At 37.0% G+C, this 16,755-nt stretch overlaps 3 protein-coding genes and 1 pseudogene across 6 annotated transcripts; 1 reads left to right on the forward strand and 3 right to left on the reverse strand.

Moving 5' to 3' along the window:
* The first annotated feature begins 390 nt into the window (after positions 1-390).
* LOC120117423 (shewanella-like protein phosphatase 1) lies at positions 391-3,647 on the forward strand. 3 transcript variants are annotated; one of them, XM_039137711.1, is made up of 10 exons: positions 391-617; positions 1,099-1,199; positions 1,338-1,451; positions 1,622-1,834; positions 2,073-2,208; positions 2,341-2,516; positions 2,587-2,675; positions 2,785-2,854; positions 3,081-3,189; positions 3,290-3,647. In XM_039137711.1, exons 1-9 carry the CDS (start codon positions 443-445, stop codon positions 3,165-3,167), a joined length of 1,161 nt encoding a protein of 386 aa, XP_038993642.1. In that variant the 5' UTR covers positions 391-442; the 3' UTR covers positions 3,168-3,189; positions 3,290-3,647. The 3 variants fall into 3 exon arrangements, with proteins under 3 accessions (XP_038993642.1, XP_038993640.1, XP_038993643.1); XM_039137709.1 differs by having other exon boundaries at positions 3,081-3,647; XM_039137712.1 differs by having other exon boundaries at positions 476-617; positions 1,099-1,252; positions 3,081-3,647.
* A 270-nt stretch (positions 3,648-3,917) lies between these two features.
* On the reverse strand, positions 3,918-6,721 carry LOC120117424 (mitoferrin-like). 2 transcript variants are annotated; one of them, XM_039137713.1, is made up of 3 exons: positions 5,799-6,718; positions 4,461-4,609; positions 3,918-4,277 (listed from the first exon to the last, which is right to left on the reverse strand). In XM_039137713.1, exons 1-3 carry the CDS (start codon positions 6,576-6,578, stop codon positions 4,217-4,219), a joined length of 990 nt encoding a protein of 329 aa, XP_038993644.1. In that variant the 5' UTR covers positions 6,579-6,718; the 3' UTR covers positions 3,918-4,216. The 2 variants fall into 2 exon arrangements, with proteins under 2 accessions (XP_038993644.1, XP_038993645.1); XM_039137714.1 differs by lacking the exon at positions 4,461-4,609 and having other exon boundaries at positions 3,918-4,426; positions 5,799-6,721.
* Positions 6,722-8,676: 1,955 nt separating this feature from the next.
* LOC120117422 lies at positions 8,677-10,284 on the reverse strand (annotated as a pseudogene).
* Positions 10,285-13,033: 2,749 nt separating this feature from the next.
* On the reverse strand, positions 13,034-15,712 carry LOC120117421 (glucan endo-1,3-beta-glucosidase 9). The gene is given in 6 exon segments (XM_039137708.1): positions 13,034-13,528; positions 13,530-14,066; positions 14,068-14,343; positions 14,345-14,410; positions 15,334-15,352; positions 15,355-15,712. Coding segments are annotated over 6 exon segments (1,452 nt in total). The 5' UTR covers positions 15,680-15,712; the 3' UTR covers positions 13,034-13,299.
* Between the last annotated feature and the right edge of the window lie 1,043 nt (positions 15,713-16,755).

The raw sequence follows: 16,755 nt of genomic DNA on the forward strand, positions 1-16,755 counted from the left end.
TAGACACCTATTTTTAATGAAAATTTCTTTATGCACTAAAACATTTTTTCAAAATAAAATTTAGACACTTAATTTTGTATTAAACCAAAAAAAAAAATCACTTATCGGTTATCAGAGTTCACAAAAATGAAAAAGATATTTGTATAACATTTGATGAATTGGGTAGAGTTGACATGGCAAAGAAGTACTTTACCCTACAATTATTACGCTATCAAATAATCTACAATGGAAATTGGCAATATCCAAATATCCAATCCATCCACAGCCAGAAAAAAAGAAAAAGAAAAAGAACAAATATCTAAAACGCAGAAAGAGCAAAGATCGTAAAACCAAATACTTGGCAGAGAAACTTAAATTAGTTTGGCAACTCTAAGCAAAGAAAACAAACCCTTTATTTTCCTTTTCCATTTTTCTTCACAAAAAATTAAGCAGAGTCAGGGCAATGGTTTCACTATGCTTGAATTCATTGCCACTTCCATCTTCTTCATACCCCAAAAAGCTTACTGAAACGTGCTCTTCTTTTAGTAATGGTTGTATCGGAACTGCCTTGAAGCCCATTGTTGTCAACGGAAATCCTCCCACTTTTGTCTCTGCTCCTGGTCGCCGTATCGTTGCAGGTTTTTTTTTCTCTCTTTTGCTTTTAACTTGCTATTGCTCCATGTAATGTAAGTTAATTTTCCGATTTCATGTTCAACTTCTCTGATTTGATCTACCACTTGATTAACTATGTTCATGTTGGTAGCTTTGAGAAATCTTGTTGGGTGGTACTTGGACTTGGTAATTAAATACACTTAACAAAGAAAATATCAGATATCGTTAAACATGATAATGGAAGACATAATCGTTTTATTTGTAATTATGACCAATGGTGGATGAGAGTACATTCAGTTGAAACCAGTTAAATTTTGAATAACATTTATTTGTCATTTACCAAACTTGATCACATAAACGAACAGAAATAAGGGTGGTGTCAGGAATACTGTTGAAGGACTGACTTTTGGACTCTCAGACCACAGGAATATGTAATTCGATTACATTTATATGTCATTTTCCAAATTTGATGATATAATGTATATCTTTATATACTTCCGTATGTAGTTGGAGATCTACATGGAGACCTTGACCAAGCAAGATATGCTCTTGAGATGGCTGGTGTCTTGAGTTCGAACGGTGAAGACCTATGGACGGGAGGAGATGCGGTATTCTTATCATCATAATGGATGATACAACTATATTCTATACTCTATCTCTTGTAATGTTGTTCTTCTATGTATGGATTTATTTCTCTACTCAGAGTTCCATCTGATGCCTATGTTTGTTTCTCTTTGAGAAAATAGGTACTGATTCAGCTAGGAGATGTGCTTGATCGGGGAGATGAGGAAATAGCTATCTTATCCTTGTTAAGATCATTAGATATACAAGCAAAGGCTAACGGTGGAGCTGTTTTCCAGGTTTGTGGTGCTAAAAGTAGAACTGCCTGAGTGCATGTTGCAAATCAATTTTTGAGGCTCTAGTTGCTGCAGTCTTAAATCCAGCTTACATATCAATCATGTCTAATTCTTTACACATGCAACAATACTGTATCAATTTAAGAATGCTGATAGTCTTTTCCTTGATACAGGTCAATGGAAACCATGAAACTATGAATGTGGAAGGGGATTTTAGATATGTCGAGTCTGGTGCTTTTGATGAGTGCGCTGATTTCCTGGAATACATGAATGACTATGAATATGACTGGGATGAAGCATTTGTTGGTTGGTGTGGCTTGTCAAGAAGATGGAAAGATGAACGGAAGATTTCCAGAAACAATTGGGGCCCATGGAATCTGGTAAAGGTACTAGAGCTCTCACTCCTATCACTTAGTCTTCTCTTGTTCCTTAAAGAAAGTGTCACTGATCATAAATAAGATTGCATTTCCTATTTCATCTAAATCCTTATTGTAGTGTTTCTTTCTTGTTAGTTACTTGTACAATCCCATAATATAGGGTTAAAAGACACTTTCTAATGGCTCTTTATTAGTATATTTATTAAATGTCATTCTGATAACGATGTCAAATTATTTATTAGGACAGAGACAAAAGGGGGTGATTGCCAGATCAGTTCTGTTAAGACCAGGTGGTCCACTAGCGTGTGAGTTGGCACAACATGCTGTAGCTCTGAAGGTTAATGACTGGATTTTCTGTCATGGTGGCCTCCTTCCTCACCATGGTAAAAATATCAACTTACATTTAGCATGAACCAGTTTAGTAAAACCATTATCATTCATCAAATAATATGTAAGAAGTTGTTTCTTTTTCTTTTGTTCTGAAATCTCTGATAGGAGTCTTGATACTTGCACAGTTGCTTATGGCATAGAGAGGATGAACATGGAAGTATCTCAGTGGATGAGAGGTGTCATTGAAGAGGATAGTAGTCCTCACATGCCATTCATAGCCACCAAAGGCTATGATAGTGTAGTTTGGAACCGCTTATACTCTAGAGATATTTCAGACTTGAATGATTATCAGATTAACCAGGCAAGTACCAACTAACATTTTCTATACTCATATTTGCCTTGAAGAACTCAAGTTACTTGTTCATCAGCAGATAAATGCTATCCTTCAAGAGACACTGCAAGCAGTAGGAGCTAAGGCAATGGTAGTTGGCCACACACCACAATACTCAGGAGCAAATTGGTATGCAAACTTTTTTGAAAATGTTGTTTAAACTAGTAAGAGCCAGTTTTTCTGTGCAAGGAATTGATCCATTCTACATATGGTTATTGACATCTAGCCTTGCCTGCAGTGAGTACAATTGCAGTATATGGCGCATTGACGTGGGAATGTCCAGTGGAGTTCTTAATTCCAGACCAGAGGTGAGCTAAATATATAGTTATATACCAGTATTTTTCAGTCTCTAAAGAAAAATAGTCTTAATGGATTTTGTAGACTTGTCAACTTGAGATTGCATAAACCTGACTTGTGAATTTATCGTCGCCTTGGAAAAACATTTATCATTAAGCGCCTGATTCTTTATGGATTTTCTTTTGTAAAATGCAAAGTTGAGTTGAGAGCGAATTTGTGTGGACATGTGTTGACCAGGTTTTAGAAATAAGAGACGATAAAGCAAGGGTAATAACGAGCAAAAGGGACAAATTCAGCGAGCTTCAGATTGTTGATTATTTATAACCAAGAGGAAGCAAATATTGAGGTATGAGTGATTATTTTTCTTTCTGTTTCTATGATAAAATGAGGTATCAGTGGCATTAGTCAGTAAGAGTGCTTTCTATGTAATAATGTTTACATTACAGGATGCATATGGTTTCAACTTTCAACTACAGCTGGAGTTGTATAAGTTGATTGAATCATCATCAAGAAATATGTTGAACTAGAAGAAGAAAAAGGCGGATTTTAGTAAACCAAAAGAGAGATTTCGAGTAATATTTCTGGCACGTGTAAGATTTCGATTTTAGCATGTTGCTGAGAAGCTCAAGTTGATTATGGCACGTGGTTAGCTTTCATGTCTGCCTAATAATTATATTTCTTTCCCCTCTTTTGTCCAAGTCCAACGTAAAGAAACATATGACATGATTGCTTGATTTCGAGTAATATTTCTTATTCTTGCAACTATTTCAATAGTGAATTAGCCACGCTTATATATTAGTCTACGCTCTAGCTAGCTTTGTAGCATTCGCCAATACAATCCACGTTTAATAAGCATCTCCCAAGCTATCGTTGATGACGCCTTTTCGCTCATCACAAAGCCTACCTTCACCTTCCCTTTCCTGCTCAGGTTGCTTCTTTTTCACAGCACCTTTGGGCACTTTTATGCACCGAACATCCATCCTGCCAAAGGGCAGGTGATCCACATTTCTAGAATTCAAAATCTCATAACTAATCAACAAACACTAGCACATAATTTTGCGCTTGGAAATAACATCTCAATTTCAATACTTGAATCTTCCGCCTCAAAACTTAAACTATCCCACCTCTTATTTTCATGAAACCAGAAGAAAAAAAATTATCTGACCATTTTATAGTATCCTGGCTAGAATTTGACCATTGACATTTCTATTCAATTGATTTTAACAAATAACAACGTATACACTCTTTCTATGCCAATTAAATTGACCTGTGACATGCTTGAAAGTACACGCATTGCTTTCCCATGCATCGTGTGAAGCAAAACTTTCCCATTGCTTTTGGTGTTGCTCATGCAGCTGCAGAGTTGCACTTACTTATGTGCCACTTTCAGTGCTAGCATTGATTTCTTGGAAGAAAGTTTTTGCTGCTTCATATGTAGACCAGCAGATTGCAGCAGCAGGAGCATGGAAAAGCATTCGGGGAATCCATCCCCTCATGAGGCCCTTGTAGCCGTCCTTTCGCACAATTGTTTCAACCACATCCCCAATAGAACTACTCTTAAATCTATCACACCCGCATACACCCTGTTATACAATTTTTAATAACAATACTTCATATGTAGACCAGCAGATTGCAGCAGCAGGAGCATGGAAAAGCATTCGGGGAATCCATCCCCTCATGAGGCCCTTGTAGCCGTCCTTTCGCACAATTGTTTCAACCACATCCCCAATAGAACTACTCTTAAATCTATCACACCCGCATACACCCTGTTATACAATTTTTAATAACAATACTAAACAGTCAGCAAAGCAAAATGCATAAATAATCAAATTTAAAAGTTGGCTCATTAAGCATAAATATATCTTAATGGATGCATACACAGATATGTATATCATATTTTGTCTAAACCCATCAAAAGTCAGTGAAAGAGAGCGCCAAGCAGGATGGACAAAAAATTAAGACCTTATGAGCAAGCACTTGACTACTCACGTATCAAATAAAAGGAAAACCTGCACATGATATTAAAACATAACTCAGAAGAATGCTACAAGCATTCAATTCGAGAGAAATGGTCTCAATTATCTGTTGTCAGGTAGTAACTGATTCAGGGGCATAAAAGTTTAATTTAATTATTTGGTTATTAGGATCAGCCTTTTGTTATCAGTTTTTTAGCAAGATTTTTTTAGTTTATCTTGTGTTCTTTTAAATATTTGTGATTAGCATAAGACCCTTAGAGTTCCAATACAACTATTCCACCAGAGTAAATAGGACTTTTAGTGAGTTTTATTATAAATACTATACTAAAGGTTATTATGTGCAGTTTTTATCATCATCGAAAGAATCATCGAGAGAATGTTAATAGAATCGGTTGCTGGAAAATCCCAAAACCTTGTTTCTTTATACCTAATTCAATTAGGTTTATCTTCTTCTTTCAAATTCTTAGCTGTTTAGTATTTCCTCTCCATCAGTAACTAAGACTAGATGCTGCATCTTCTCACTTCTAGCATCATTTTCAAGATGTTGGTTCAGTTAACTAGATAAAAGATGATAAAGCACTAAGAAAACTGAATATCATGATCTAGAAAAGCAAACCTGAAAGGCAGGGGACAATTGTCAATTAAACCCTTCTTAATCATTTAAGCGTACCATCAATTCATTAGAGGATTTCAAGAAGCACTCGATGATGAATAAAGGATTTAGCCTAAAAGCAAATAATTAATTACATCATCTGTCTGAAAACACAGACGAGTCAGCATTTGTAAGCTTTCAATTACGAAAACAAAGAATTAACTATGTTCACATCAAAACACCAGAATATCCGGGTTCCCTTTTCATTATCAATGCATAGAAGTTTCCACTAACGCCATCTACTAAACGAGATCTCCTACTATAGCTTACAATAAACTGATTACAGCTTCAGCTCATTGTAGGGGTAAAGGCCAAAGATTGAATTACCTGACACTGCAACTGAGTTTTGACTACATCAAGTGGTGTAGTGATAACCGCAGCAGAAGCCCCAGCAAGAGCACCAGCCGTTGCATGGACAATCACCCGTTCATCACTTGCATTCTCTGGTGAGATCTCAATCACACCCCTTTTCACCGCCTCATAAGTTGCGAAATGAACTGCCGTATACGGAGCATTCATGAGCACTGTCGTCCTGTAAGAAGCATAAAACGCCCCAAAACCTTCCTCTTTCAGAACTTTCTTAATACAATCAAACACCCCTTTATAAGCAGCACTATTGCCCAACTGTAACCTCTGTTTCACCATATCCATAGGTGTAAAAACGGCATCGCTTGCTACGGTTGCGAAAACACCGGAAACAGCATGAGCTGCCGAGTTTTTTGGGTTGTTTCCAGAAAAATGCTTCTTGCAAACCTCGTATACAGAGAAGTACACGGCATGGGCAGGGCCAGCCCCAAGTCCCATGGCCCCGATTCCCCGGTATAAGCCCGGGAGTCCTTCAGATTTGAGAATGGAACAAAACGCCTGACGTACACCCACCGATTTGATGGGGCAAGTGCCCAGGGCTTGCATATGGGTCTTGACGGTGTCAACAGGGAACATAGCCATATGCTCCACGCAGCCCGCGACGGAGCCGGCAATCATGAACTGCCAAAAGTGGAGCCCGTCGTGGGGGCTTACTAGAATTTCTGGGTGAAAATCCGGTGGCTGTGGCACCGGCCTGAAGTCTGAATTTAGGAAATTTGCAGTTGTAGCTTCTGTTGCCATCAAGAATAAAGAATTGACGTAAAAATTGGGGTTTTAGGAATGAAGAGTAGGGACAATTAGGGTTTTGTCATGGTTTAAGCGGGTGAGTTATACCCATATAAAAGTTCTACTCTTCTAAATGGGAAATAAGAAAATTCAAAGGCTTTTTTTCTTCTCGTTGCTCCTTTTTGTGCTTTTCTTTACCGTGACTTTTGCTTGACAATAATAATAGGTTTCGAAGGTTTAACATGCCAAGTTGCATTTAGGGTTCCAAGAAAAAGGGTTTATTCTCCATGTTTACGGTTTTTAGGCAAAAAGAACTTTTTGACAGAAAAATATTGGTAACTTTTATTTTTGTTTTATTTAAATTTGGTCATTTATTTTAAAAAGGCTTAAAATTAGGGATATTTAAAATTACTCGATCTGGTTGATCTGACCCATTGATCCGAACTTAAAAAATGAGTAATTTTCTTTAAAAAATTACTCGGCTTGTATTTTTTTCAGGTAATTAGGCCGGATTTGGGTAGAAAATATTTTATTACCATCTACCCGACCTAATTTGGTTATATATATATATATTTATTTTAGATTCTTTAAAATTTTTACCTTAAAACTAAATGTAAATCCCTGGATTCTTTCTAGATTTGTATTATGTGCTTCTAAATTTTAAGTTTTGTAAAATTATTTTTATTAATTTCTCAATATGAGATTAGAAGAAAAAATCACGATTGATATTAATATTTTTAATTTTTAAATACATTTTACTATATATGTATATATTTATCCTTAAAATTAACTTCAAATCATTAATTTTTGTTTATGGATTATGTATTATGAGTTTTTATATTTTTTGTGTTTCTTATGTGATTTTTTTAAAAATAAATTTTAAAAAATGTTAATTGGATACCCGATTTTACAGGTATCGGAATAGCGGGCACCCAATAGTCACAGGCGAACAATATACTACCTGAAGAACCGAGTACCCGACATCTCATGTACCTAGTTTATTTTTCAGCAAACCTCAGGTTCTTGTACTTCTAAAAAAAAAGGCTAATGTGGCTATCGAATTATTTTTGCATTCAATGTAGCCCTTAAACTTAGAAGAATTACCTAATGTGACGCTTTAACCAACGATTTTCATTATTGACCATTACAATACTGACGCGACACTTCACGGTGTTAATGTGTCGATCTACTATACTGATGTGATGATCTACAGCGACTGATGACGTGACATATGAGTTAAATTAGATTTTTTATTGAGTTTGAGGGCTAGATTGATTTTTTTCAAAGTTCATGTGTTTATTTAATTTTTTTAATTATTAAACTTTTAAAATATACAAATATACAAAAATATTAAAAATAAAAACTAAATTACTAAAAAGTTAAAAAACATATATACATCAACTAGAGTGATTGAAAATGTTATTGTTAAACAATGCACTGAATTTAGAGATCAATTTTAATTTGAGTTTTATTTTATTTAGTAGTATAATTATACTGTTGGATTTGTACATGTCAATTATAAACTTGAATTATAGTTAACTATAGCTAAACTCATTTAAGAAGATGGCCTAAATGAAAAAATAACTCAAGTAAGTGAAGTTATTATAAGGTTGACCTTTCTAGTGTGCATCAGTGCATGTCATGATTCAGCTAAACTAAAAATCTATGTAGAGCAATTCACAAAAGTTTATGGCTAAAATTTGAGTTCATCAATAATCGATGAGAGATCATTGGATTGCAACAATTACAGGAAATATGTTTTCATCCTACCAAAAGTGTAACTGACAGGCCTATAACTGCGACATGTTCAGTTCATCCCAGTACGAGAGGAATGCCAACAAATATACCCTCTCTAATAGAGGATTACATAACACCTTCGGTTGGTCAAACCACCTCAATCAGTAACTAGTGCTTTGCCAAGGTTCATAATGTGGCCTTGACCAGGATGGCTTTGCGCTAGTGCAGGAGCTCATGTCTCAACTTTGTTTTCAACCTGTTAGGAACTAAGATAACGAAAGAATTCTACAGGTAAACTTGAGAACAAGAACCTTGAAATTGGTATCTTCTTAAGAATAAAACAAGGAAATGCTACAAGGATAAACTATTAATCCTGTTAGTTTATTGAGTGGTACAATTTATGAATGGAACTTAATTACCACCTTACAAGACTATAAAAGAAAAAGAACGAAACGATCACTGCCCTTTTCCTAGTGAAATGGAATTAATAAATGCATCAAGGTTAGCTGCAGAAGATCCACCTTCAGAAATGGCACCTAGACATTTATCCTGGAGTTGTTTTGCTGCTCTTCTAATTTTCTTTCCCTCATTGCTTTCAGCATCCATAAGCCTCCGCGCAAGCTGTGCAACATTCTCTTTGGTGACCAATTTTTCAGAATTCACCCTCCACCCATTTCCCCAATCTTCCACTATTTGCCTACTGTTAGTATCTTGGTCCAGAAACAGAGGAAATGTAAGCATTGGAACACCAGCAAAAACAGCTTCCAGGATGGAATTCCATCCACAGTGTGTCCAAAATCCCCACAGATGGATGGTACAGTACCTTCAATTGGTCACACCAAGAAACTACCTGCCCCATATCACCACAACGTTCTTTCAACATCGAAGCTTCTCCCCGGGCCACCCACAAGAACCGAACTCCGCTTATGTGCAACCCGGCAACAATTTCATCCATTTGAGTGTTTGAAACCGAAAGGAAACTTCCCAATGAGATGTATAAGACAGAACCTGCCGGTTGAAAATCCAACCACTGAAGGTAGCTTTTATTTTTACAGGAACCTTGTCTAAGTTCCAGGTAGGGTATTGCAGGGCCAATGGGATAGACGGGGAAATTATAGGTTGCTCTTAAGCTGTCAAAGACTTGGGGTTCAAACTCGAACACCGAAGTGAATAGGAGATACTGTGCTTGTGGTACTCTTGAAATGCAGTCAAGAGCAAGTTCCAAGACTCTACGGTCGTCCCTATAGAAAATTGTCCGAAGTTCTTCTACATTGGATGAAGAAATTCCTGCAATCTTTTCTTCCTGTTCTACTGTAAGGAAGAATGAAAAAGAAACAAACTTAAAAATAATTGTAAAAATTTCAAAAATTAAATGATAGTTCACTAATTAAGCATCTCTTTGTTGTGGGAGGCTACCTATTAAATCAATTTTTGCATGGCTTTGCTTTATATGGAGGTCAAAATAATGAACATGGAAAACACGGACGCCGACATCGTCCACAACAGGGCCACTGGAATATTCCTTTGATTCCCAACACTGGTGCTCCATCGAACCTCAATATCTCCTATGATGGCTGTTACAGGCAATTCAAGTCGATCAAGAAGCTGCTCAAAAGGAGCTTCCATCTTTGTCTCACAGCTTCATAGAAGCCCGGAAAATTGGTGGCTTTGAGCGCTCAGATGGGATGACATTTGGGATTGTCTCGAAACGTATGTTATCGGGTTTGGGATCAGAGCCGATGAAGCCAAGCCATTCTTCTGTCACAACAAGGTGATGAGAATATCTTTCTTCTTTGAAGCAAGTAGCTTGCAAAGGTTCATCATGGGGTTGATGTGGCCACGTCCAGGAAACGGCATGGCCACCACGTGGCACACCGTGGTTGTTTGCTCGTCGGTTGAGTTCATGTCTACAACTTCACTGAGTTATTCGATTAATTGGGGAAAGGTGATATTTTTTAGCGATCGGTGTTTGAGAGCAGATGAAATGAGAAATCGAAGGTTGAAATCATTCATAATTAACTACTGATGTGGATATAAGATATTCTTGTAGGATTAAAACGATAAACCAAGGCTTCAAAGTAGTGTTTTCTGAGTCACCACCGATAGCAACTTGTCAATCTTGGATCGTAAACTTTATTTTCAAAGGGATTTTTTAATCTATGTTGTGTTTCTTTCTTGAGAAAGTGACATAACTAACATGGTGGGGTAGTGAAAAAGAAGCAGACAAAACTATGGTCAATGGTTAAGGTGCCACTCAGTAGATGATTTGATATACAAAAGTTGGCAATAAGTAGGTAAGATAATACGAATACAAAACTTTTGTTCAAAAAAAACGAAATATATTAGTTTATAATGAATGAAAACTTTATAGATTAGACAATAACAACTTGAATGACTGGTCTTTCTTGGCTGTCTTATCTTAGCGTCTTCTTTGTTTCAAGTAGCCTCATGATGTTACTTGCATCCGCATTGAATTTGTCCTCTCCTTTTATTGATGGAACCCAAATATATGCAAATTTAGGCCCTTGGTTTTACTATGCAACTAGACATAGCAAAATAATAAACGACTGAAATTTCTGGAGTTGTGAAGGTAGAGATTGAAATTTGAATTTTTCTTGACTTGAAAATTAAGGCAGTTTCAACTCAACTTCATTGCAGAAAAAGAAACATGAAGATGGCAAATGATGTAAAAGTTGGTGCCAACTGACAATCAACAAAGTCAAAACAATTGCTTTATATTTATGTTTATCATTGAGCATGCCATCATGGCCTTGTGAGATGTCTTCGATGAAGCATCAGGTCTCTTTTAGATGATCCATTTCCAGCCGGTGCTTGCCGGCAATTCTCCTTAATTCTCTTACGATTTTTTCATGTTTTTCACCTATCTGTCCTCGAGATCCATGAGACATCGGACACTCTCTGCAATTCTAGCGCTTGTCGTAAACTTCCGTCATTTTTAGCCCTTCTAGGCTTTTCCTTTTCAATTTTCTTATCCTTCGTTTTCTTATTCACACAGAAGGTAGGATAGAAGAGTCGGAGGAAAATAATGTACCTTGATATTGTTCTTTGTATTGAACCTTCTCTGTAGTTGGTTTTCAATCGTGATGATTTCTTAAGTGTATCTTCAAGGTCTTCGTAGTTTTGTGAATCAAGTGGGTCAAGGATATTTTGGGTTGAGTCCGACTACAAATCGATTTGAAGTGTCCTCCGGACTTTCACGGATATTTGCACGTTCCATTAATAACTCCATCTCTTTGTAGTATTCTTCCATAGATGTCTGCCTTGTCGCAATCTTTGGAGTCTTTGTTTAACTTCGCGAGTGTAGATGATCAAAACAATCATTTCGCATTAGAAATTTGAGGTCATTCCATGATTGATTGTTGCTCTTCTATTTCGATTTCTGCTTGTTTCACTTGAGCCCACCATGTTAGCGCATAATGTGTGAAATCCAAGGTGATTAGAGATACATGTTCTTCCTGAGGGCAATTGTAGTGGGAGAACAAGAGATCAACTTTGCTTTCCCAGTCACAGTATCATCGGGATTGTAGTCTCATTTGAATGAAGGGATGGTGACTTTTGGTTTTGCAAAGTGTTCTCTATCTTTTGCGTGGATCTCTTGTCAAAGAGGTCGTTGATTACATCATATGTTTAATCGATCTTGTCAAAGTGTTCATCGAGGCGAGGATCTCTTGTCAAAGAGGTCGTTGATTACCTCATATGTTTAATCGATCTTGTCTTGGTGGATCACTGGCATTGTCGAATTGATTCATTCTATTGTTCATGGCGGCCATTTGTTTGAATTCCAACAACTGTAGCTGTTAGTGTGGCTAATGTGTTTGCCATGTTTTCAGGTTTTACCAGTTGAATCTCCAGTTCTTTGTTCTTGTCTTCCTCATATGTTTAATCGATCTTGTCTTGGTGGATCACTGGCATTGTCGAATTGATTCATTCTTGTTCATGGCGGCCATTTGTTGTTGAATTCCAACAACTGTAGCTGTTAGTGTGGCTAATGTGTTTGCCATGTTTTCAGGTTTTACCAGTTGAATCTCCAGTTCTTTGTTCTTGTCTTTTGTGAAAATCACTACCAAAAGAAAATTTAAAGTAGAAATAAAAAATCAAAGAAAACAAGAAACCTCACAAATTACTCCAAGGAAGTAACACACCTCGAGACAAGTGAGTAAATCTTGTACTTTTTAAAACTCTTTTACCAACAAATTCCACAATGTTCATGTCAGAGTTCAATCTCTAACAAAGATGAAAAGCACACCTAGATACTCTAGGAGATAAAAGAAAGATAAGACTCCAATTGAAGGAGAATGCAAGGAAGAAGAAGTATACAAACTCTTGTAATCTTACCCACACAAGGACAAGAAGGCGTTCAATTTGCTTACTATTTGAAGCTTGATCAAATATTATTGGAAGCGTGAGCATTGGAATGCCTGCATAGATAGATTCAAGAATGGAATTCCACCAGCAGTGTGTTAGAAATACCCCAATAGAAGAATGGCATATCTATTTAATCCTGCTTCTTATCCTATAAAAACAGGCTGATTCTTTTTAATAAAAAAAAGTAATAAAAATCGGATTTTATTTTCTCTTTTCATTCGGAATCACTATTTGTTTCTTCTTTGTGTTTACCTTTCTTTCCTCTTGGAATATTCAAAATATATTTCTAAAATTCTGTCCGAAAAACTATGAAATGTGCATGATAAAAGGCTACTAAGTACACGGTTGATCTCACACAAGAAATTAATTATTACCAAAATCATAACTGCTAAAACAGGGTATGTCCAACATCCAAACTTTGGATCGATATCGATCCAACATTTCCAACACAGATCCAAAATGACTGCCAAAACGCAAAATGAGGTCAATTTGGTCTTCTTCGTTCTCTTTAAGCTGAAAATCAGTAATTAACAGAGCTTTGGGAGCTAACCTAAATCCATGCAGAAAAAATATCACAGCAATACGCCTTTCATAATTTAAAAAGCACGTCTCTCTACCACGTGAAACCCGATAAACATGAGAAAAGGCAGGCCACCAGAGATATTGTCCACAGAAAGAGATGAGCCTCGTGACCAAAAGTTGAATGAGAAGTTTGAAGTTCAACAAAAAATCTGCAGTTATCAACAGATGGGTCAACAGTAGTGATGAGACCCAACCCCCCAAAATCACAGCCATCTGCCCTTTGATCATGCTGCTGATAGTAGCTATTAAATGCGTAGGATATTACCAGGCCAACTGATATTGAAACAGGAGCCACCAGGAGATAACACAGTACAATCAGATACAGAACATGCCTCCAAAGCTTTTTCAGTTGCATTTGACAAATCTTTGTTATTGTTTACAACACACCATTTTGAAGGAAGGTATTCAACAAATTGGGCATTCACAAGGTTTTTAGAGCCCAGGCCGATGTTGAAATGGTACTTGGCTTGGCCATCAAAAGTGAACATGCCCCAATGTCGCTCAAAATTTCCGGAGGTTATGCTCCTTTGGTCCTCATCCAAGAGGCTAAATATGAATGTTTCAATAGGAGGATTCCGAGGTCTGAGAGGAGTTCCCGTTTTGCTATGAAGGTGATCAATGAGACCCTTCATAAATGTCTCAGCAATAGATGAGGTTGCATTGGCTGCTCCATCAGTAGGCCAACCAATACGTGCAACAACTATATCTATCTCTGGAAACCCAAGCTTTGACAATGCAGTAACAAGGGTATCATAACTTAAGTCGAAGCTGTTTCTGTAAGTTCTATGACTGTCGTTGATGATGTGCATTACCTTTGAAAAGAGTAAAGTCAAGTGATACATTCTTTTTCTGCTGCAAACTTATAAAAGGAGAAATAGTCACAAAGAAAGGAGAGCGGTGTTTGCTGAGAAATGTAAGTAGCTCAATCATGGTTTTGTTGAGGTCGGTCCTGAAGTGTCCTTTTGAAGGCAGACCGGACTCTGACACAAAGGTATCAGAACTACATGGAACAACAACTTTCACTTCGGTAGCCAAGCTTGCTTTTGTTAAAGCTGCTTGGATGTTCATGTAGCTCCAATGACAAAGGGTGAAACTTCTCACCATAACTTAGGAGAAATGGTTCATCTCCAACAGCAACATACCTGCTAAAGATCTATTTAGTCATATAAATAGAAAAAGAAAAACTCTAGATCATAACTTATCATGTTAAAAGAAAAGGCAAAAACCTTACTACGGAAAATATGATCCATATCCATAAAGATTAGAAAAGGTTTTGCTCTAGCTATGAGAATGAAACCCTCAACAAAGGTAGAGTTGTTCCATGGATTATTGAAGACGATATCGTTATGACACATAAAAAAAATGCTTTGCATCGCTATGATGTTTGTGAAGGTCATTATCCATGATATAATCCGAATTTACTGGTATTTATCGAGTGCTTTTTGACCTTCTATCAGGAAAAAATAAAATCCAAATGCCACTGTAGAAGTCTTATAGAACTTGTTTGGAAGGGGGGAAAATGGTGCCAAAGACGTAGATATTTGGTGACCAAACCGATTGGAAAAATCTTAATCATCAAAGACAAAACGCAATGGTCAAGTTCCGGCCATACAACAGAACCTGTAGTGGCTTCTATAGTTCTTTCCGACCAAGTATCTGGTTTCCATAGACACGCCTAATGTCTAAGAGAGAAAGATGCCAAACCAAATCAGCATTCACAAATTTGGCTATAATGCATTGAAAATACAAGCTTGGTAGTACTAGTTTGTTATCATAAATTGATATAGCTTTCAATATGAGAACTTTCCTCTTGCTTTGATAGATTATAAGCATCTCACTCGAGTAACTACTAAACTGTAGTTTATATACTCCCTAGAAAATCAAAATCAGTAACTGACCTACCCACATTTTCCGTTAAAACCCTAACATCAAAACTAAATGAAGATCCAAATGCCCAAACAAAATATATACCCCAAAATTAGAAATAAATGAAAAGGAAAGAATAGATGCCTTTAAATCAAAGACAAAGCAACAAACCCAACAAAAGAAAAAGCAAGAAACATACTCAATTCGAACTCCAGCACACCATGAGAAAAGTAGCGGGTGACATTATCATGGACCCAACTCTCAGCAGCTTTCTTGGAGGAGTTCAACGTTGAGAGCATGGAATTGGGGATACCCAGGGTGACAAGAATGTTGGAGCCAGAGAGAGCTTGTAGCACAAGTGGGTCAGCATCGAAAAGCTTCACTTTGGAAATGTCGTTGGACTTCAAGAGCTCAACCACCTTGGGAGGTGGGAGAGGATGAGAAGACATGGTACCCCAGTTGACGCCAATGGCGCCACCTGTATAGCCAAGGGCGCATGCAATGCTAAGAAAAAAGAGAAGCGCCAACAAGGGATTTTGAGGCATATGAAGGTCTGAGAGGTTGGATTTTGGTGAAGGTTGAAGGAATGAGTGTGCTCTGGCTTTTACCCAAAAATAAAATTTAAATTTAAATTTTTTTTTTACCAAAAATGCCTTATAATATACGATTTTAACCAACTTTTTTTTGGATTTGCCAAAATGACCAACAAAATCGCAACGCGAAATAAAAATCGCAACGCGATCCCCAGAATCGCAAATCAGTTTCCAAAATCGCAACGCGATTCTTGAAAATCGCAATGCGATAGTACAAATTCGCATTGCGATTTTCCAAAAATCGCAACGCGAATATGAAAATCGCAACGCGAACACATAAATCGCAACGCGTATCCGTAAATCGCAACGTGTATCCGTAAATCGCAACGCGTATGGGTAAATCTGCAATATCCGTATATCGCACGCGTATCCGTAAATCGCAACGATAATCCGTAAATCGCAACGAGAATCCGTAAATCGCAACGCGTATTTAAAGCGCCATTATAATCGCTACGCGTATTTTATTTTCAAATTACAAAAACGAATATTAAGACAAAATCCGTAATCGCAACTCATACCTAAAACCTAAAATCACAACTCAGTCCCATCTCCATCTCTCACTCTCTACGGCGAAGAAATCCGTCCCCATCTCCGAAGATTTCCGTCCCATCTCGGCGAAATCCTCACAACCATTCACGGTCAGAAATCCCTCACAATATTCAGAAATGGAAAAATCAACCTCCGAGGGTTAGTTTTTTAATTATTTTTATTTGAAATGTTTGCATTATTGTAGGTTTTTCATATTGAAACTGATAAGTTTTACTGTCATTTCATATAGATTAACCATTTCACTTAGATTTCATTTCGCGTTACGATTCTGTCGTTGCGATTTTCATTTCGTGTTGCTATTCTCTCGTTGCGATTTTCAAGTTAGTATTTGTCTTTGTTTGTTCTGTCTTTGTTGAAGTAAGCAATCCATTCAAGTTTCAATTTGCAGAAGTCGCAACGAGATAAATTAAAATCGCAACGAGAGAATGATGTCGCAACGAGAGAAATGAAAATCGCAACGAGAGAATCGCAACGCGAAA

The sequence above is a fragment of the Hibiscus syriacus genome, unplaced genomic scaffold (assembly GCF_006381635.1).
Source record: "Hibiscus syriacus cultivar Baekdansim isolate YM2019G1 unplaced genomic scaffold, ASM638163v2 tig00110319_pilon, whole genome shotgun sequence".
Taxonomy (NCBI): domain Eukaryota; kingdom Viridiplantae; phylum Streptophyta; class Magnoliopsida; order Malvales; family Malvaceae; genus Hibiscus; species Hibiscus syriacus.